The sequence below is a fragment of the Mustelus asterias genome, chromosome 19 (genome assembly GCF_964213995.1).
Source record: "Mustelus asterias chromosome 19, sMusAst1.hap1.1, whole genome shotgun sequence".
In the NCBI taxonomy this organism is placed as follows: domain Eukaryota; kingdom Metazoa; phylum Chordata; class Chondrichthyes; order Carcharhiniformes; family Triakidae; genus Mustelus; species Mustelus asterias.
Window position 1 is genome coordinate 14950564 of NC_135819.1, and position 21953 is coordinate 14972516.

Here is a 21953-nt window from a genome sequence, read left to right on the forward strand (position 1 = left end):
GTCCCTGCAGCTGTGAGGCAACAGCACTAACCACTGTGTCACCATGCTGCATCCTTGGGCGGCACGGTGGCACAGTGGGTTAGCACTGCTGCCTCACAGCGCCAGGGACCCAGGTTCGATTCCTGGTTCAGGTCACTGTCTGTGCGGAGTCTGCACGTTCTCCCCGTGTCTGCGTGGGTTTCCTCCGGGTGCTCCGGTTTCCTCCCACAGTCCAAAGATCATAGAATCATAGAAAGAATCATAGAAACCCTACAGCACAGAAAGAGGCCATTCGGCCCATCGAGTCTGCACCGACCACAATCCCACCCAGGCTCTACCCCCATATCCCTACATATTTACCCACTAATCCCTCTAACCTATGCATCCCAGGACACTAAGGGGCAATTTTAGCATGGCCAATCAACCTAACCCACACATCTTTGGACTGACGTGTGGGTTAGGTGGATTGGCCATGCTAAATTGCCCCTTAATGTCAGGGGACTAGCTAGAGTAAATGCATGGGGTTATGGGGATGGGGCCTGGGGTGGGATTGTGGTCACTGCAGGCCCGACGGGCCGAATGGCCTCCTTCTGCACTGTAGGATTCTATGAAAGTCGCACAACCTTCTGAGAGAAAAATATTTTCTTCATCACTGTCCTAAAAGGAAAGCCCCTAATTTTAATAAGTGCCGCCGCCCCCCCCCGCCGCCCCCCGCACCCCCCCCCCCTGCCGCCCCCCGCACCCCCCCCCCCCCCCCCAACCCCAGTACTGGATTGTACTGGATTCTGGCTCAAGAGGAAACATTTTTCCGGCATCCTCCTTGTCAAGACTGTCCAGAATCTTATAGACTTCAACCAAGTCACCCTTTACTCCTCTAAACTCCAGTGGAAACAAGCCCAGTCTATCCAATCTTTCCTCATAAGACAACCTACTTGTTCCAGGTATCAATCTGAATCCGGGGGGTGAGGGGGGAGGGGGGTGCGAGGTGGTTGGTGGGGGGAGATTTACAAAGATAGCGAGACAAGGCCTTGAAGGGATTTGAAAACAAGGATACAGCACGGTGGCACGGTGGCTAGCGCTGCTGCCTCACAGCCCCAGGGACCCGGGTTCGATTCCTGGCTTGAGTCACTGTCTGTGTGGAGGCTGCACATCCTCCCCGTGTCTGCGTGGGTTTCCTCCGGGTGCTCCGGTTTCCTCTCACACTCCAAAGATGTGCGAGTTAGGTTGATTGGCCATTCTAAATTGCCCCTCAGTGTCAAGGGGATGTGTGGGTTAGGTGGACTGGCCATGCTAAATTACACTTAGTGTCCAAAGATGTGCAGTTTTTAAAGTTTATTTATTAGTGTCACAAGCAGGTTTACATTAACACTGCAATGAAGTTGCTGTGAAAATCCCCTAGTCGCCACACTCCGGCGCCTGTTCGGGTAACACTGAGGGAGAATTTAGCACGGCCAATGCACCCTAACCAGCACCTCTTTCGGACTGTGGAAGGAAACCGGAGCACCCAGAGGAAACCCACGGAGACACGGGGAGAACGTGCAGACTCCGCACAGACAGCGACCCAAGCCGGGAATCGAATCCAGGTCCCTGGCGCTGTGAGGCAGCAGTGCTAACCACTGTGACGCCACAATAATTTCATTGCAGTGTTAGTGTAAGCCCACTCGTGACACTAATAAATAAACTTTGATACTGTTCAATCTCTTCTCATACGTCAATCCTTTCATCCCCAGACTCCACGTGACTCCAGACCCAGTGAGGCAGCAGTGCTAACCATTGGTTAGGTGGTTAGGCAATGGTAAATTGCCCCTTGAATGTGCAGATTGAGGGGACTAGCCATGCTAAATGGGTGGGGTTACGGGGGTAGGACAGAGGGGAGGGCCTGAGTGGGAAGCTCTTTCAGAGAGTCGGTGTAGATTTGATGGGCCAAATGGCCTCTGTCTTCATGATTCTCTGGTTGTATTTTAAAATCACTGCAAGGGCAGGTTTGGCTGCCAGTGTGCGTCAGCAGGCACGGGGGGCGGTGCGGAGGGGGGGGGTGGGGGTGGGGGGGAGATGGTGAGGATGAGCTACCAGCGAGGATACGGGGAGGCAGAGACTCCACACAGACATTTGTTGTATTCCCAAGCCAGGAATCGAACCCGGGTCACTGGTGCTGTGAGGCCGCAGTGCTAACCCACTGTGCCACCCGTGGATGGGATGCCAATGGGGAGATTTGGACGATCGCAAGTTTAGAGAGAGCCGGAGAGGGAATGCTCAAAGGTGAGGACGTTGACGGGGGAGTGTAGCCCCCACTCCTAGTGAGTTCAGGTATTTTTGACAAGAATGTGAGTTTTAAGGGGCGTCTGGACAAATACATGAACAGGATGGGAATAGAGGGATATGGTCCACGGAAGGGTAGGGGGGTCAGGCGGGCAGCATGGTCGGTGCAGGCTTAGAGGGCCGAAGGGCCTGTTCCTGTGCTGTAATTCTCTTTGTTCTTTGTAAAGCAGGACTGGATCACATGCCAGAGACTGGGTTTATATTTAGTCATTATTAATTTCTGCAAATAGATCTTGCTTTCTGTGGTTGCTAATACACAAAATCTGTTCGCTCTGCCTATTATAGATGCAAATGTCTTCAGAGTCAACACCAACAAGCTTAAACAACAGGTGTTAGCGCCGAATTCTTAAAAAGGTGGGGAGCTTCTCCCTCCTCTCCCTCCCCTCCTTCTATTCAATGATTTATTGAATCAATAAACTGAATGATTTCAATGACGCTTGGGGATGTGAGATGGCAGCTTCCTGTGGTAATCTCTGCAGCTTGGAAAACCGGCAAGATATAAAGAGGCAAGTGCTGTGGGAAAATCCAAAATTGACTGCAAGTCTCTGTTGTGAGAGCCTTGAACTGGGATTTACAAGCACAGAAGTCCTGTGAAAATGTCGGCCTTCTGGATAAAGCTCATAGTCAGTCTCTCCCTCACTGCATCAAGTCTCAGCTTCCTCCCCAGGCGAGCACAGTACCACCCAGATGACAACGAAGAAATGACCTCTTCTGCACACTCTCCGCTGGGGAGCGGCACGCCGGACCGCGAGCGGATCTCCAACCCGGTGGCCACGCTCCCCAACCTGCTGGCCGCCCGCTTCCCCTTCGGACACCGTCCCCCGCCCCGGCTCCCGGAGACCGCGAGCCACCAGTGGGCGACCTTCCTGGGGCTGCAGAGGAGGCGGGAGTCCCTCGGGGTGGATCTCCCCCGGCGGAGCCCGGGCTTCCCGGTTTGGGCCCGTCCCGTCGCTCCGGCTGCAGGCTTCCCGAGGCGGGGCAGGCCCGAGGACTGGGGGCAGGGAGACCCAGCTCCGGTTTTCCCGGGGGGCCCTTGGCGAAATCGGAAGAAAGCAGGCGGCCTTCAGATCCGTAAGACAGTGGCTTTGGGCCTTTGGGAGCCGGCGCAAAGTTTGACCAAAAGGGGAGGTCCTCACACAAAGCAGGGGCCACCGGATCTTGACACCAAAGAAAAGTTCAGCCACCAAAGGCCATTTCGACAGAGTGCCGAAGATCTCCCAACCGGGCGGGGGGCAGGGGATGAGGTTTGGGGTTCTGGCTCAGGCCATACGGACGACAACTTTGAGACAAAGCTAAAGAGCGAAGCCAGGGGTTGGGATCCGTCCGCACCCCTTGCAAGACATGACGCAGAAGCCAGGCAGAGGACAGCTGAAGAGGCATGGAGGAGATTGACTGAGAAAGGGCGAGGGGTTACTGAGGTGATTGCCCTTCCTCTGACGGAGCACGAAGCCACAAGATCAAACTGCAGAACGGTACCTTTCACACAGGTAGGTGAATTAATCTGCATCCAAAAACCAAATCTGGATTATCTTTTGAATTGATTTATTATTGTCACATGTATTGGGATTGTATCGAATCATAGAATCCCTACAGTGCAGAAGGAGGCCATTCAGCCCATTGAGTCTGCACCGAAAACCATCCCACCCTATCCCCGTAACCCCACGTAATGGGTGGCACGGTGGCAGAGATACAGGAGATGAGGAGAAACTGTTTCTCTCAGAGGGTGGTGAATCGGTGGAGTTCGCCAACCCAGAGTGCAGTGAATGCCGGGACATTGGGTAAATGTGAGTAAAATTGAGTAAAATCGAGGTGGACAGATTTTTAATTAGTAATGGGTTGAAGGGCGATGGTGAACGGGTAGGAAAGCGGAGTTGGGAGCGACACGGTGGCACAGTGGTTAGCACTGCTGCCTCACAGCTCCAGGGACCCGGGTTCAACTCCGGCCTTGGGTCACTGTCTGTGTGGAGTCTGCACATTCTCCCCGTGTCTGCGTGGGTTTCCTCCGGGTGCTTCGGTTTCCTCCCACACTCCAAAGATGTGTGGGTTAGGTGGATTGGCCATGCTAAGTTGACCCTGGTGCCAGGGGGATTAGTAGGGTAAATATGTGGGGTTACGGGAATGGGGCCTGGGTGGGATTGTGATCGATGCAGTCCCGATGGGCCGAATGGCCTCCTTCTGCACTGTAGGGATTCTGTGAGGCCGAGATGAGATCGATCATGATGGTATTGAATGGCGGAGCAGGCTCGAGGGGCTGAATGGCCTACTCCTGCTCCTATTTCTTAAGTTGAATGAGTAAAGGCTCAGGGGGCTGCCATTTGCGATTGGTGAAAGACCGTTTGTTATTTATTAATCTGAATAATTATGAAGGGGAAGTCAAATGGTTGATGAGGGGAATGGGAATAGAAGGTTATGATAATGGAACGAGATAAGTTATGGTGGAAGGAATTTCATCTGGAGCATAATCACTGGCGTGGAGAAATGTCCTTCAACTTTTTAAGAAGCATTGTTGATTGAGAGATCATGGTCCTCTGATATTGATCTACATTAATTACTAACATTAACTGGGTGGCACAGTGGTTAGCACTGCTGCCTCACAGCACCAGGGACCCGGGTTCGATTCCCATCTTGGGTCACTGTGTGTGGAGTTTACACATTCTCCCCGTGTCTGCGTGGGTTTCCTCCGGGTGCTCCGGTTTCCTCCCACAGTCCGAAAGACGTGCTGGTTAGGGTGCATTGGCCGTGCTAAATTCTCCCTCAGTGTACCCGAACAGGCTCCGGAGTGTGGCACCTAGGCGATTTTCACAGTAACTTCATTGCAGTGTTAATGTAAGCTTAGTTGTGACACTAATCATAGAATCCCTACAGTGCAGAAAGAGGCCGTTTGGCCCATCGAGTCTGTACCGACAACAATCCCATCCAGGCCCTATCCCCATAACCCCATTATTTACCTAGTTAGTCCCCCTGACACTAAGGGGCAAATAAATAAACTGTTGCAGTTGTGCTACTATAACTGGGGTTTCATTGTAGTTAATCTTTAACCCCCCCCTGCCCTAAATACACAGATATCCCTGAACACCCCCCCACTCCCCCTCAGCTCATAGGTCACTGGAACCATTGGGTGAACAGTGATGCTTTCACCACAGGCCAATTGGCCTGTGGGCACACTCTCCACTAACCAATCATTGCCAGGGTATCTCCAGCAATGGCTTCTCTTCTCTCCTCGTGTGATTGGCTCCTTTTTCCTCTCGTCTACCTCTTACTGTTCCTTGACATCATCAGCGCACAGAGCTCAAGGAATGCTGGGAATATTGTGTGACTAGCAAGTGCCCCAGTGGCCACACCAACAGCAGACAAGATTACACACTGCCCTAATCTGGTCACTTGATCGAGCCACGTTGACCGATCTAGGCCCACTCCAATTAAGGCACAAGTTTAGACTAACAAAATGGCTTCAGAGCATGTCGACTTCTTGCAAGCTGTCCCCAGCATACTCTCTAATTCTATCTTTTACTTTCGTTCTATGCTTTTAAAGCTGTATTCTAACTCTTCCAAACTCTACACCGTATTCTGCACGCTCTCCTTTCCTTCTCCCCTATGTACTCTATGAACAGTATGCTTTGTTGAAATAGCACTCAAGAAACAATACTTTTCACTGTAACCCAATACATGTGACAATAATAAATCAAATCAAATCAAAAGCCAGGAGTGTGATGGAATACTCCCCACTTGCCTGGATGGGTGCGGCTCCAACAACACTCAAGAAGTTCGACACCATCCAGGACAAAGCAGCCCCGCTTAATTGGGACCCCATCCACTCCCTCCTCCATCACCATAACAGGGTGGCAGCTGTGTGTACCATCTATAAGATGCATTGCAGCAACTCATCAAGCCTCCTTTGACAACACCTTCCAAACACGACAAGCTAGAAAGGTAGGAGCAACAGATGCATGGGAACACCACCAGCTGCAAGTTCCCCTCTGAGCCACACACCTTCCTGACTTGGAAATATATCCGTTTGAGCCTCTCGGTTGCTGTGGAATAAAGGAGGCCCGAGTTCTGCTTCTTCATAAAATATCTTCATTTCTTTGACCCAACTTCCCCACCCACAATTCTCCAACAACACCCAGTGCCACCTATAGCCCCTTTATATATCAGTGACTTCTATTTAATAATTGACATCAAATTAGGACTTAATTGGAAGGTCTCTTAACTCATTCCTAACAAGATTGGCCGCTCCCTCACTGTGGCTGGGTCAAAATCCCGGAACTCCCTTCCTGACAGCACTGTGGGTGTACCTACACCACACGGACAGCAGCGGTTCAAGAAGGCAGCTCACCCACCACCTTCTCAAGGGGCAATTAAGGATGGGAAGTAAATGTTGCCTTAGCCAGCAATGCCCACATCCCATGGCACAGTAAGAAGTCTCACAACACCAGGTTAAAGTCCAACAGGTTTATTTGGCAGCATGAGCTTTCGGAGCGCTGCCCCTTCATCAGGTGAGTCCCATGGAAGAGCAAAAGGAAAGGGATCTATTATCTCATCTGCAGGTACCTACCTACATAACCTGTAACACACTAGGGGTGTAGATGTTGTCAAATTTAATAAAAACCTTAAACAAAACCTTAAACTAATCAAGGACCCCACACATCCCGGACATTCTCTCTTCCACCTTCTTCCGTCGGGAAAAAAACACAAAAGCCTGAGGTCGCGTACCAACTGACTCAAGAACAGCTTCTTCCCTGCTGCTGTCAGACTTTTGAATGGACCTGAAACCAGAAGAGAAAATGCTGGAAAATCTCAGCAGGTCTGGCAGCATCTGTAAGGAGAGAAAAGAGCTGACGTTTCAAATCCAGACGACTCTCTGTCAAAGCTCATCTGGACGCAAAACATCAGCTCTTTTCTCTCCTTACAGATGCTGCCAGACCTGCTGAGATTTTCCAGCAATTTTTTCTTTTGGTTTCAGATTCCAGCATCCGTGGTAACTTGCTTTTATTTTGAATGGACCTACCTCGCACTAAGTTAATCTTTCTCTACACCCTAGCTATGACTGTAACACTACATTCTGCACTCTGCTGCCATCACAGCGCCAGGGACCCGGGTTCAATTCCCGGCTTGGGTCACTGTCTGTGTGGACTCCCCATGTCTGCGTGGGTTTCCTTCGGATGCTCCATTTCCTCCCACAGTCTGAAAGACATGCTGGTTAGGTGGACTGGCGATGCTAAATTCCCCCTCAGTGTTACCCGAACAGGTGCCGGAGTGTGGCGACTGGGGGATTTTCACAGTAACTTCATTGCAGTGTTAATGTAAGCCTACTTGTGACTCTAATAAATAAACTTTAAAAAAAACTGGGGCGGCACAGTGGTTAGCACTGCTGCTTCACAGCGCCAGGGACCTGGGTTCGATTCCTGGCTTGGGTCACTATGTAGAAAGAGTTTACACATTCTCCCCGTGTCTGCGTGGGTTTCCTCCAGTTTCCTCCCACAATCCAAAAGATGTGCTGGTTAGGGTGCACTGGCCGTGCTAAATTCTCCCTCAGTGTAACCCGAACAGGAGTGTGGGGACTAGGGGATTTTCACAGTAACTTCATTGCGGTGTTAATGTAAGCCTACTTGTGACACTAATAAATAAACTTTAAAACTTTGAAACTCTCTCCTTTCCTTCTCTATGAACGGTATGCTTTGCCTGTATAGCGCGCAAGAAACAATACTCTTCACTGTATCCCAATACGTGACAATAATAAATCAAAAATCACAAAGTGACTGGCCTCGTCATCGTCATAGTGATCAGTGCAGTATACACGAGACAAGGCTCATAATGACAGGCTAACGATCCCATTTTAGTCTGTTCAGCTCACAGAATAACTGAGGCTACACAATCTGAATTGTTCAAATTATTCCCTCAGTTCAGGTGCAAAGAAACCAGGACAGAGAGAGAGAACGTGAGCAAAAGAGAGGGAAGAGAAAGAGGACGGGAAGAAACAGCTGGAGAGAGGGGGAAGGAACAGAGAAAAAAAGAGGAGAGATAGAGCGAGGGAGAGAAGGAAGAATTAGACAGAGAGGGAGGAAAGATGTATAGAGAGGGAGGGTGGGAAGGGACAGAGAAAAAAGGGAAGGTAGAGGAGAGAGAGAAGGAAGAATTAGAGAGAGCGGAAAAATGTACAAAGAGAGAGTGAGAAGGAACAGGAAAAAAAAGAGGGAGGGTAGAGAGAGAGAATGAAGGAAGAATGAGAGAGAGCGGGAGGAAAGATGCACAGAGAGGGAGGGTGGGAAGGGGCAGAGAAAAAAGGGAAGGTAGAGGAGAGAGAGAAGGAAGAATTAGAGAGAGAGAGGAAAGATACTGTGGTGAACCCCATCGTTGGTTCTCACTGGATAGTGCTGAGCCAGGGGCTGGCCAGGACTACAAGGATGTACATATGTTACTGTTGGGTTGTGCTATTGTTGCTGTTGGGGTTAGGGTGGGGTTGTTACACCTTTGTACTGTAGTGTTGTGGCACATCCCAGTCGGGCTCCGCCTCCTGGGAGAGGTATAAGAGTCCCTGCTCTGGCCGGGACCCCTTCAGTCTGGGATAGTGTATATAAGTTCTGGTAGCTTCATTAACAGTAAATAAAAGCCTTCATTTACTGAGCTTCAAGCCTCGTGTCTGAATAGCGCATCAGATACACAGAGAGGGAGGGTAGGAAGAGACAGAGAAAAAAGAGAAAAAAGAGAGAAGGTAGAGATAGAGAGAAAGAAGGAAGAATTAGAGAGAGAGGGAAGAAATAATCACAGAGGAAGGGTGGGAAGAGACAGAAAAAAGGGAAGGTAAATGGAGAGAAGGAAGAATTAGAGAGAGAGGGAGGAAAGATGCAAAGAGAGAGAGGGTGGGAAGGGACAGAGAAATAGATAGTACAGAGAGGGAGAAAGTGCGGGAAAGAGAAAGAGGGAGGAAAGGTACAGAGAGAGTGAGCGAGAGAGAGGGAGGGTGGAAAGGAACAAAGAGGGAATGGAGAGAGAGAGAGAAAGAGAGGGAAGGAATAGAGAAAGAGGGAGGAAAGGTACAGAGAGATTGAACGAGAGAGAGAGAGAGGGAGGGTGGGATGAAACAAGGGAGTACAGGGAGAGAGAAGGAGAGAGAGAGAGAGAGAGAGAAAGACCAGGCGGGGAGAGGGAGAAGGCTCAGTGATTCCCAAGTGTCAGCCATTAATTTTTTAAAAACCATCTCTCTCCCCCAAGCCAGCTGAAATCTGCTCGCAAAGGCTGGTAAGGGACAGGCTGGCACGGTGAGACTGGCACGGTGAGACTGGCGGGGCGAAGAGTGGAGGGGGAGGGTCAGACGGGTGATGGAAGCAGTTGAGTGCTCCATACGGCCATGGGTCGTGCCCCCCTTGGCCCGCTTCCTCCCTTGAACCCAGCTGCCGGGGGGTTGGAAGTGGGACTTTGGTGTGTGGTTGGCATGGCCACCAGAGGGTGCTGCTGTGGCACGGTGCGGTATGTGTCTGTGTGTGGGTGAAAGGTTTGGCGTTGGTTCTTTTGCAATGACTGCATCCTGTTGGCTGCCATTTGCGGCAGCGTAGCCCAGACCATCCTTATGGCTGCGGCTTCTGGAAGATTTGGGGGAGTGTGAAATCGATTGCCTGCCTCACTTGTTGACACCATTTGAAGGGTTGCGAGCGACCCCGGTTTGCCGAACCTGCGGCTGGTGCCTGGGCTGGAGTCAGCAGTGTGAGATCCCATCGTGCCTTCTCTGCGAGAAAGCTTCTTTGTGCTTTTTTTTTGGCACGGGGGATTTACTCGTGGCGCCTCAAGGTGCAAACCGCAGAGCAGATGGGATGAGTCAAGCTCGCAATAGCTAGGCCGCACCCTGGCTATGGGCTGCAGGGAGCTGGCAGGGTGTAGGTTGGAGGCTCTGAGCGAGAGCGCGAGGGCGAGGAGAGGATTTCCACACAGAGCGAGGGACAGGGGGAGGAATAGAGGGGGAAGAATTGAGAGGGGGAAGAAATTGCGGCACGTTGTGGCATGGTGGTTAGCACTGCTGCCTCACAGCACCAAGGACCCGGGTTCGATTCCCGGCTCGGGTCACTGTCTGTGCGGATTCAGCATGTTTCTCCCACAGCCCCAAGGGGTACAGATTAGGTGGATTGGCCATGCTAAATTGCCCCTTAGTGTCCAAAGATGTGCAGGTTAGGGGGATTGGCCATGCTAAATTGCCCCTTAGTGTCCAAAGATGTGCAGGTTAGGGGGATTGGCCATGCTAAATTGCCCCTTAGTGTCCAAAGATGTGCAGGTTAGGGGGATTGGCCATGCTAAATTGCCCCTTAGTGTCCAAAGATGTGCAGGTTAGGGGGATTGGCCATGCTAAATTGCCCCTTAGTGTCCAAAGATGTGCAGGTTAGGTGAATTGGCCATGCTAAATTGCCCCTTAGCGTCCAATGATTTGCAGATTAGGTGGATTGGCCATGCTAAATGCACAGGGTTACAGGGATAGGGCAGAGGGAAGCCTGGGTGGGATGCTCTTTTGGAGAGTTGGTGCAGAGTCGATGGCCTCCTTCCACACTGTAGAGATTCTATGATTCTGAGCGAGGGGAAGGGATGGAGAGGGGGAAGGAGCAGAGAGAGAGGGAGAGAGAGATGCGAAAGTAGAGCGAGGGATGGAGAAGCTGAGGAGTGAGAAGGAGCAGAGTTCCAAAAGCTCGTAATTCCAGATAAACCTGTTGGACTTCAACCTGGTGTTGTGAGACTTCTTACTGTGCCCACCCCAGTCCAACGCCGGCATCTCCACCTCAGATTAAATGCATTTAATACATACTGAATGTTCCATAACGAGTTGTGGAAAATGCTTCATCATTTATATATTAATAGAACTCTCATCAGCTTCAAATGGTAAAAACAGAAGAAATATTGACGCTTTGGGCACAGAGGGAGTGCACGGCTCTCACAGTCAGTGTTGTGAGCAATCAGCACACACCTCACTTCACTCACCCTCGCTTTACGGGCGAATCGCTTCAGTCACACCGGCAGGAAAAAAAACTGCACGGACAGGAATCAGCAGAATGTGGCAACCCTGCGCCTGGGGCAACGGTCAACAAAATGTCTCGTGGGGGCCGCACTCGGAACCCAGAAGGGCCAAGTGTGACCCTTGGGGCTGCAGGTTGTGGTCTAGATCGTGCAGGCTGGAGTGGGATTTGAACCCACAGCATTCTGACTCAGTAATGCGAGTGGTACCGACCGTGCTGTAGCTGATTTCAGCAAAGGAGGCGGCCCGGCACACTGATTTGATTTGATTTATTATTGTCACTTGTGTTGGTGTACAGTGAAAAGTATTGTTTCTTGCACGCTATACAGACAAAACATACCGTTCATAGAGAAGGAAAGGAGAGAGTGCAGAATGTAGTGTTACAGTCATAGCTAGGGTGTAGAGAAAGATCAACTTAATGCGAGGTAGGTCCATTCAAAAGTCTGATGGCAGCAGGGAAGAAGCTGTTCTTGAGTCGGTTGCAAAGTAAAGTTTATTTATTAGTGTCACAAATAGGCTTACGTTAACACTGCAATGAAGTTACTGTGAAAATCCCCTGGTCACCACACTCCGGCGCCTGTTTGGAGAATTTAGCATGGTCAATGCACCCTAACCAGCACGCCTTTCGGACTGCGGGAAGAAACCGGAGCACCCGGAGGAAACCCACGCAGACACGGGGAGAATGTGCAGACTCCACACAGACAGTGACCCAAGCCGGGAATCGAACCCGGGTCCCTAGCGCTGTGAGGCAGCAGTGCTAACCACTGGCTCCCGCAATAAAAGTGCAGAACATCTTTAAGACGGTGACCTTGGGGTCTTCAGTCCGTCTGCACAGCCTGCGGGGCCCTCTCTCGCTTGCCCGCTCACTCACAACATATTTAATCGTCTCTCTCTCTCTCTCTCTTCCTCTTTCAGAACATCTCCCACCCAAACTGCAAGACGTCCGCCTTCCAAAACCGACTGTGTTTCGGGCAGTGTAGCTCCTTCTTCATCCCGGGGGCAGAGCAGCGACTGTACCGCTCCTGTTCCAGGTGTTTCCCCAGCCAGCTGAGGAGGGACACGGTCCGGCTGGAATGTGAAGGGGGCCTGCTGGTGAGCAAAGAGGTGACGCTGGTGGAACAATGTCAGTGCGACCTGGAGAAAGTGGGAAACTGAGTCGGTGTCCCCTTTTCCAAGCCCATTCCCAGTCACGGCCATGGCGGTCGGTCGATAGGAAGGGGAATAAGTCAAATTGGGATATTTTCCAGAACTTCATTGAGTTGGTGTCCATTTCCCTCAGTCCTGTCCACCATTTTATTTTCCCCATTTTTGAAATTCCCCCCCTCCCCTCCCCTCTCTCCAACATCTGCCTCTTGGGCCTTTGGGGTGGCACAGTGGCACAATGGTTAGCAGTGCTGCCTCACAGCGCCAGGGACCCGGGTGCGATTCCCGGCTTGGGTCACTGTCAGTGTGCAGTTTGCACATTCTCCTCGTGTCTGCGTGGGTTTCCTCCGGGTGCTCCGGTTACCTCCCACAGTCCAAAGATGTGTGGGTTAGGTGGATTGTCCATGCTAAATTGCCCCTTAGTGTCAGGGGGGATTAGCAGGGTAAATATGTGGGGTGACGGGAATAGGGCCTGGTCGGTGTAGCCTCGATGGGCCAAATGGCCTCCTTCTGAACTGTAGGGATTCCATGATGCTATGTTCTCTACCTCTGAGATCTGGGCAAGCACAGATCCTTTGTGGCTGGTCTCACTGCAACCTGGAGAGGGGATGCACAGCCGGTGGTATAACTCTAGGCCCTGAACGAATTCGAACCATCTAACCTGTCCGGAATGTCACTCCATTGCTAGGTCATTTTAAGGGGGAGCGGAGTGCTCAGACAAATTTGTGTTAATGGGACATCAGGGGAGGCGATGGCCTAGTGGTATTATTGCTAGACTATGAATCCAGAAACTCAGCTAATGTTCTGGGGACCTGAGTTCGAATCCCGCCGCGGCAGATGGTGGAATTTGAATTCAATCAAACATATCTGGAATTAAGAATCTACTGATGACCATGAAACCATTGTCGATTGTTGGAAAAACCCATCTGGTTCACTAATGTCCTTTAGGGAAGGAAACCTGCTGTCCTTACCCGGTCTGGCCTCCATGTGACTCCAGAGCCACAGCAATGTGGTTGACTCCCAACTGCCCTGTGAAATGGGCTAGCGAGCCACTCAGTTGGAAGGCTATCAGCGATTCAAGAAGGCAGCTCATCGCCACCTTCTCAAGGGCGACAAGGGGTGGGCAATAAATGCTGGCCAGCCAGCGACGCCAATTTCCCATGGGACAGCACGGCAGCACAGTGGTTAGGACTGCTGCCTCACAGCTCCAAGGACCAGGGTTCGATTCTGGCCTTGGGTCACTGTCTGTGTGGAGTTTGCACTTTCTCCCCGTGTCTGTGTGGGTTTCCTCTAGGTGCTCCGATTTCGTCTCAGAGTCAAAGGATGTGCAGGTTAGGTGGATTGGCCATGCTAAATTGCCCCTTAGTGTCCAAAAGATGTGTAGTTAGGTGGATTGGCCATGCTAAATTGCTCCTTAGTGTCCAAAGATATGTAGATTAGGTGGATTGGTCATGCTAAATTGCCCCTTAGTGTCCAAAAGATGTGTAGTTAGGTGGATTGGCCATGCTAAATTGCCCCTTAGTGTCCAAAAGATGTGTAGTTAGGTGGATTGGCCATGCTAAATTGCCCCTTAGTGTCCAAAGATGGGCAGGTCATGTGGATTGGCTATGCTAAATTGCTCCTTAGTGTCCAAAGATATGTAGATTAGGTGGATTGGTCATGCTAAATTGTCCCTTAGTGTCCAAAGATGTGTCAGTAAGGTGGATTGGCCATGCTAAATTTCACCTTGGTGTCCAAAGATGTGCGAGTTAGGTGGATTGGCCATGCTAAATTGCCCCTTAGTGTCCAAAGATGTGCAGGTTAGGTGGATTGGCCATGCTAAATTGCCCCTTAGTGTCCAAAGATGTGCAGGTTAGGTGGATTGGCCATGCTAAATTGCCCCTTAGTGTCCAAAAGATGTCTGGTTTGGGGAATTGGTAGGGTAAATTTGTGGGGTTATGAGGATGGGGCCTGGGTAAGATGCGCTGTCAGAGAGTTGGTGCAGACGGGCTGAACGGCCTCATTCTGCACTGTAGGGATTCTATTTTTCAATGAAAAATAAGTGACTGAATTGCATAGGGCCTTTGACACGGTGGCCAGAACTTCACTGTCCCGCCCGCCATGGGACCCGGAGCGGGTGTGGGACAGAGCATGGACCTCGGGCGGGATTTTACAGTTTCGGGACGAGCGAGGCCGTCAAAATCCCGCCCAGTAGAGCATCCCAATCCACAGGGGGACAGTGGGGCGATAGGGGAGGGCAGAAGGGAAGGAAGGTTAAGCCAAGGGTCGTTAGGAAGGACCGAAATTCTGGACCTGAAGTAGCGCCTTCCAGGAAGGGAATGGACTTGGCAAGTGAAAGGAATAATGAATAATTGAAGTTCAAAGAGTGGGGAGAGATATGGGGAGAGGGACATAGGAGAGGCTGTAGTTGTTTGAATTCATTTCTACGTGGATCGGAGAGAGAAAAAAATAAGAGTGGGTTGGAAGCACATTTTTAGATTTTAGTGAAAGGAGTTGAGAATCCTAATTAAGGTTGTGGCATTTTATATCCTGACTGGGGATTTATTGTTAAGATGTGAACGCAATACTCAGCCAACAAGCAGATTGCGAGGAGAGCTTGTCTTTTCCTGAAGGGATGAATTGGCCTTTTAATAGCTCTCTGCCATCAGAAAGCTGATGCATAATTTTGCGAGGTAGATTGAATGATGATAAGGCATGATTCAGCCATGGTTTCTGACAACGGGGAAACAATCTGTCAAAATATCCATCAGGCGAACCCTCTCTCGTGGAATTTACCCCTTCCACCCGCTCTCTCGACACCCCTTGGCTTTTTATTTCATGGCCGTGCCCCCCCCCCACCCCACCTCACGCTTTGGGGCAATGCCCCGGTTTGAGGAAAGTGCCCCCCCCCACCCCCACCTCCCTTTCTTCCCTCAGATTCAACAAAGTCCACACTCGTAGATGCCCCAACAGTGCAGAAGGAGGCCGTTCGGCCCGTCGGGTCTGCACTGACTCTCCGACAGTGGATCTCACCCAGGCCCACTCCTCGTCCTATCCCTGTAACCCATTTTACCGTGGCCAATCCACCTAACCCGCACATCTTTGGACACTAAGGGGCAATTTAGTATGGCCAATCCACCTAACCTGCACATCTTTGGACACTGAGGGGCAATTTAGCATGGCCAATCCACTTAACCTACACATCTTTGGACACTAACGGGCAATTTAGCATGGCCATGCCACCTAACTTACTTTGGACAGTAAGGGGCAATTTAGCATGGCCAATCCACCTAACCCGCACATCTTTGGACACTAAAGGGCAATTTAGCATGGCCAATCCACCTAACCTACACATTTGTGGACACCAAGGGACAATTTAGCATGGCCAATCCACCTAACCCGCACATCTTTGGACACTAAGGGGAAATTTAGCATGGCCAATCCACCTAACCTGCACATCTTTGGACACTAAAGGGCAATTTAGCATGGCCAATCCACCTAACCTACACATTTGTGGACACTAAGGGACAATTTAGCATGGCCAATACACCTAACCTACACATTTTTGGATGCTAACGGACAATTTAGCATGGCCAATCCACCTAACCTGCACATCTTTGGACACTAAGGGACAATTTAGCATGGCCAATCCATCTAACCCGCACATCTTTGGACACTAAGGGACAATTTAGCATGGCCAATCCATCTAACCCGCACTCAGCAACCTTGAGCTGCTCTATATTTTTGGCTTTGGGTGATATTGCATTGAAATGGCACATTGGAGGGCAGTCAATTGGCTCAGGGGTTGCTCCCAATTTCTTCCCTCTGCACCATATCCTGGTCCTTAAATGTGGGCAACTTCACCTCTGCACAGCACTCCATCATTATGTTAAAGGGCTGACCTTGCGATAGTTGGTGATCTACCATCCTGCCAGCAGTCCAAGCTGGGAGACCACGAGGGGGGTTCTCAAATATTGGCCATGCGGCAAAGGCTTTGGACAGATTCAGCCAAGTAGGAACATGGTCATTGGCTGAAAAAATTGCCCCAGCAAGTTTTTATAATATTCTTTCATGGGGTGTGGGTGTCACTGGCTGGGCCAACATTTATTATGGATCCTAATTGCCCTCCAACTGAGTGGCTTGCTAGGCCCTTTCAGAGGGGCATTTCAGTCATCCACACCGCTGTGGCTCTGGAGTCACAGGTAGGCCAGGCTGGGCAAGGATGGCAGATTTCCTTTCCTAAAGGACATTAGTGAATGGCAATGCGACCTGGGTTCGATTGTGGTCGGCACAGACTTGATGGGCCGAACGGCCTCTTTCTGTACTGTCGGGATTCTATAGTTCGAACCAAATGGGTTTTTGCAACAATTAACGATGGTTTCATGTTCATTTTCTTTCTACTCCCAATATTTGGCAGCATCTGTGGAGAAAGGAACAGAGTTAATGGGCTGAATTTTCCCGTACTGGCTGCCACGGGAATTGTAGCGGATGGAACGGACCATGCAAAGGTCCGGTGATCTCAGGTGGGATTTTCCGGTCTTGGGGCAAGGCGAAAGCGGCCGGAAAATCCCGCCCAACGTTTCGAGTCCAATATGGCTGTTATCAGAAGGGTTCCAAAGAGTTTAATTCCGAGTAAGGGTCACACAGGACTGGAAAACGGGAACTCTGTCTCTCCCAACACTGAAGCTGCCAGCTCTCCTGAGCTTTTCCAGCTCAGATCCCCAACATCCGTGATATTTTGCTTTTATAATATGCGATGTTAACGAGATGGCCTCTCAAAGACATTGGGGTGAGTTTTACCGTCCCGCCCGCCACGGGAATCGTAGCGAGCGACAGGCGGACCGTGGAAATGTCCGTTGAACTCAGGGGGATTTTTCTGTCATCGGGGCGAGCACAGCCGGAAAATCCCGCCCGTTGTCCTGTGGATACTGTGACCATGATGTGGAGATGCCACCAGGTTAAAGTCCAACAGGTTTATTTGGTAGCAAATGCCATTAGCTTTTGGAGCGCTGCTCCTTCGTCAGATGGAGTGGAAACTTGATTTTGTGTCTCTGCGCCCTGTTTGAGAGCAGATTTCCACTCCATCTGACGAAGGAGCAGCGCTCCGAAAGCTAATGGCATTTGCGACCAAATAAACCTGTTGGTTTTTAACCTGGTGTTAAAACTCGTACTGTGACCGACAGTATGGGCAGACAAGTAAATTACCCGTAACAGAGGTCGAACTTCAGCTGACTAGGCCCTGAGCTCTGGAATTCCCTCTCTATCTCCTCTTCTTTACCACACAGCCTGTGGCCATCTTCCCTAACAGCTCTATAGGTGACCCAGCGCTAACTTAATTCTGATAATCCCGTCTTTGACATGCTTTGGGATGGTTTACTTTGTTAAAGGTACTGTATAAACTCAAAATTCAAGACTCAGGGTGGCATGGTGGCACAGTGGTTAGCACTGCTGCCTCACAGTGCCAGGGACCCAGGTTCAATTCTGACCTTGGGTGACTATCTGTGTGGGGTTTGCACATTCTCCCCTGTGTCTGCATGGGTTTCCTCCGGCTGCTCTGGTTTTCTCCCACACTCCAAAGATGTGCGGGTTAGGTGGATTGGCCGTGCTAAATTGCCCCTTAGTGTCCAAAGTTTTGTAGGTTTTTTTTATTCATTCGTGGGACATGGGTGCCACTGGCTGGTCAGCATTTATTGCCCATCCCTAGTTGCCCGAGGGCAGTTGAGAGTCAACCACATTGCTGTGGCTCTGGAGTCACATGTAGGCCAGACCGGGTAAGGACAGCAGATTTCCTTCTCTGAAGGACATTAGTGAACTGGACCCTGGTTCGATTCCGGCCTTGGGTGACTGTGTGGAGCTTGCGCGTTCTCCTCGTGTCTGTGTGGGTTTCCTCCGGGTGGGCAATGTAGCATGGCCAATCCTCCTAACCTGCACATCTTTGGTCACTAAGGGACAATTTAACATGGCCAATCCACCTAACCAACTATTCTTTATACACTAAGGTGCAATTTAACATGGCCAATCCACCTAACCTGCACATCTTTGGTCACTAAGGGACAATTTAACATGGCCAATCCACCTAACCAACTATTCTTTATACACTAAGGTGCAATTTAGCATGGCCAATCCACCTAACCTGCACATCTTTGGACTGAGGGAGGAAACCGGGAGCACCCGGAGGAAAGCCACTCAGTCACGGGGAGAATGTGCAAACTCTGCACAGGCAGTGACCCAAGCCGGGAATTGAACCCGGGACCCTGGCACTGTGAGGCAGCAGTGTTAACAGACTGTGCCACCGTGCCGCCCTTATCAGGCGTTTTAAACAAGTCCCTAACTCGAAACCCCAGGTTTATAACGCAAATCAGTGAGCATTTAATTGATGAACCAGGAATCAAGAGAGAGAGAGATGAGTCGCTTTTGACTTCAGCCTAGTGCTAAATGAATTAAGCTCCTTCAGCCGCCTTTCGACACTCACCTGAATAACGATTTATCTGGGAGAAGCTTAGTGACAGACTGCCTAACATGCCTGACTACATATGTCCCGTGCTCACAGCTCTGGGTCCTGGTGGAGATGAGGAGTTGGCTTGTCTGGCTATTGTTCCTCTGCCAGGTTGGCATTTCAGCACACCTGGAATAGCCCGCAGAGGAAACGCACCTCCCTGCTCCTGAATAATGGAACATCTCAGGTGTCGCAGTTTGGAGGTGGGCCATTGCTATAATGCTTGCTCATTTAATGAGATAAAGATGTAGGGCTGGGGATTTCTGCACTGTACCCAACCCTGTACGTCCTGGAGATTATCGCAACTGCAGCAGCTTATATTGATATAACACTTCTCACGTAATGAAACCTCCCAGGACGCATCGCCGGAGCTTTAGGTAACAAAGTATAGCAGCCATACAGGGAGATATTAGGTCAGGTGCTTGGTCAAAGGAAGGCCAGAAAGGAGGAGGATGAGTTGGGGGATTGGGGGGAATCCCTACTGTGCAGAAGGAGGCTTTTCGGCCCATCCAGACTGCACCAATTCTCCATCAGAGCATCTTAGGCCCTATCCCTATGTATTTACCCCAATAATCCACCTAATCCACCCATCTTTGGACACTAAGGGGCAATTTAGCATAGCCAATCCATCTAACCTGCACATCTTTGGACACTAAGGGGCAATTTAGCATGGCCAATTCACCTAACCTGCACATCTTTGGACAGTAAGGAGCAATTTAGCATGGCCAATCCATCTAACCTGCACATCTTTGGACACTAAGGGGCAATTTAGCATGGCCAATTCACCTAACCTGCACATCTTTGGACAGTAAGGAGCAATTTAGCGTGGCCAATCCACCTAAACTGCACATCTTTGGACACTAAAGGGCAATTTAGCATGGCCAATCCACCTAACCTGCACGGTACGGTAGCACAGTGGGTAGCACTGCTGCTTCACAGCTCCAGGGACCTGGGTTTGATTCCCGGCTCGGGTCACTGTCTGTGTGGAGTTTGCACATTCTCCTCGTGTCTGCGTGGGTTTCCTCCGGGTGCTCTGGTTTCCGCCCACAGTCCAAAGATGTGCGGGTTAGGTTTATTGGCCATGTTCAAATTGCCCCTTAGTGTCCTGGGATGCGGAGATTAGAGGGATTAGCGGGTAAAATATGTAGGGATATGGGGGTAGGGCCTGGGTGGGATTGTGGTCGGTGCAGACTCGATGGGCCGAATGGCCTCTTTCTGTACTGTAGGGTTCCTATGTTTCTATCTTTGGACGCTAAGGGGCAATTTAGCATGGCCAATCCACCTAACCTGCACATCTTTGGACACTAAGAGGTAATTTATCATGGCCAGTCCACCTAACCTACACATCTTTGGACACTAAGAGGTAATTTATCATGGCCAGTCCACCTAACCTACACATCTTTGGACTGTGGGTGGAAACCAGAGCACCTGGAGGAAACCCACGCAGACACGGGGAGAATGTGCAAACCCCACACAGACAGTCACCCAAGGCCGGATTTGAACCCAGGTCCCTGGCGCTGTGAGGCAGCAGTGCTGACCACTGCACCACCGTACCACCTGACCTTAGGGACTGGGTGATTGATGTCCACGTGTCTACATGGGTTTCCTCTGGGTGTTCTGGTTTCCTCCCGCAGTACAAAGATGTGCATATTAGGTGCATTGGCCATGCTAAATTGCTCCCTCGTGTCCCCTGATGCCTGGGTTAGAGGGATTGGCGAGGTAAATATGTGGGATTATGGGGATAGGGCAGACTTGATGGGCTGAATGGCCTCTTTCTGCACTGTAGGGATTCTATGATTCTATGACGCTATAACAATACAGCACAGGAACAGGCCCTTCGGTCCACCAAGCCTGCGCCGATACGCGATTTCTATCCCCCTGTTGGCCTCCTGTTTGTGTGTCCATCAAGATAAACCTTGAATGTTGTTGACGTGTCTGCTTCCACCACCCCCACTGGCAGCGCGTTCCAGGCACCCACCACCCTCTGTGTGAAAAACGTACCCACGCATCTCCCCTAAACCTACTCATTAAACTTGTGCCCTCTTGTAGCTGACCTTGAGAGGGACTTCATCAAATTGCCACTGGACAGAACGAGGCTGTTCGGGCCATCGTGCCCGTGCCGGAACTCCAAGCGGGCATCGTGACTTGGTGCCCATTCCCCTGCCTTTGCCCCGTAAACCCCTGCACATTGTTTCTATGTAACTGAAAGCACTTGCGTAAATAGTTGGCCCCGAAAACCGTGCGGAACGCGACAAAGGGCGAACATTCAATCATGGGATCCCCTTCGGTTTAAGTGGGTTTTGTGATACGGATTATCATTCGACAATCAATAACTGGGCAGATACAAAGGGCATGCTGGACTGGGTTGCCCGGCCTGGAGGCTGGGGTTGCTAGGGTTGAGGGGGAGGGAGACACCAGGCAACTCAGAGGGGTCAGAATTTGGACACCCCTAGCTTGTGGGAGCAGGCCTCGGTGAGTTTGCAGAGATTTGCTCTCCGTCCTCCTCAGCATTGTTCCAGGAAGTGGGATTTAAGCAGTGTTTGTGTTCTGCCTGTTTATTGAGAAGTGTGTCTCTGTCGACGATGGGCAGTTCGCCCAGAAAATGTATGACTAGCAGCCGCATATTAATGAACTGCACAGAAAATGAGCTTGACTAATCTCTCGATGGGAGACAGCCTACTTGATAAAATCTCCAAAGCCGTGCTGAGAATCCCTTTTTTGTCTGGCTGGAGTGAAGGAAAGTTTATTTTTTATTTCGCGTGCGTGAATCCTTGTTCATTTCCTCACTGTCTATAACGGGACGCTCTCAGTGTGTTAGCGCGATGGACGCGGGATACTGTGCGCCCAGGCTTTTTGGGCCTGTAACTTCACTCGGAAGCTGCCTAATAAATATTCAAACTACCGACTTTGTCTGTCGTCTGGTGTTGTTCTTTAAGTCGCGGATGCCTTCCTTTCCCCAGGAAGTGCCGACATGTGAAAAATGACAGACTGCGTGGGAGAAATTTACAGCTCGGAAGAAGGCCATTTGGCACCTCATGTTTGACA

General features: G+C 50.6%; 1 protein-coding gene across 2 annotated transcripts in view; it reads left to right on the forward strand.

Annotated features, from left to right (window-relative positions):
* Positions 1–2988: 2988 nt before the first annotated feature.
* LOC144507785 (uncharacterized) overlaps positions 2989–21953 on the forward strand; it is a 99972-nt gene continuing 81007 nt past the window's right edge. The window contains exons 1-2 of one of the 2 annotated variants that reach the window (XM_078235078.1): positions 2989–3785; positions 12206–12758. In XM_078235078.1, coding sequence (XP_078091204.1) covers positions 3000–3785; positions 12206–12445 — 1026 coding nt within the window. In that variant the 5' untranslated portion in view covers positions 2989–2999 and the 3' untranslated portion in view covers positions 12446–12758. Of the gene's footprint in view, positions 3786–12205; positions 12759–21953 lie in introns of those variants that run through there. The other variant, XM_078235079.1, reaches the window with a different exon arrangement.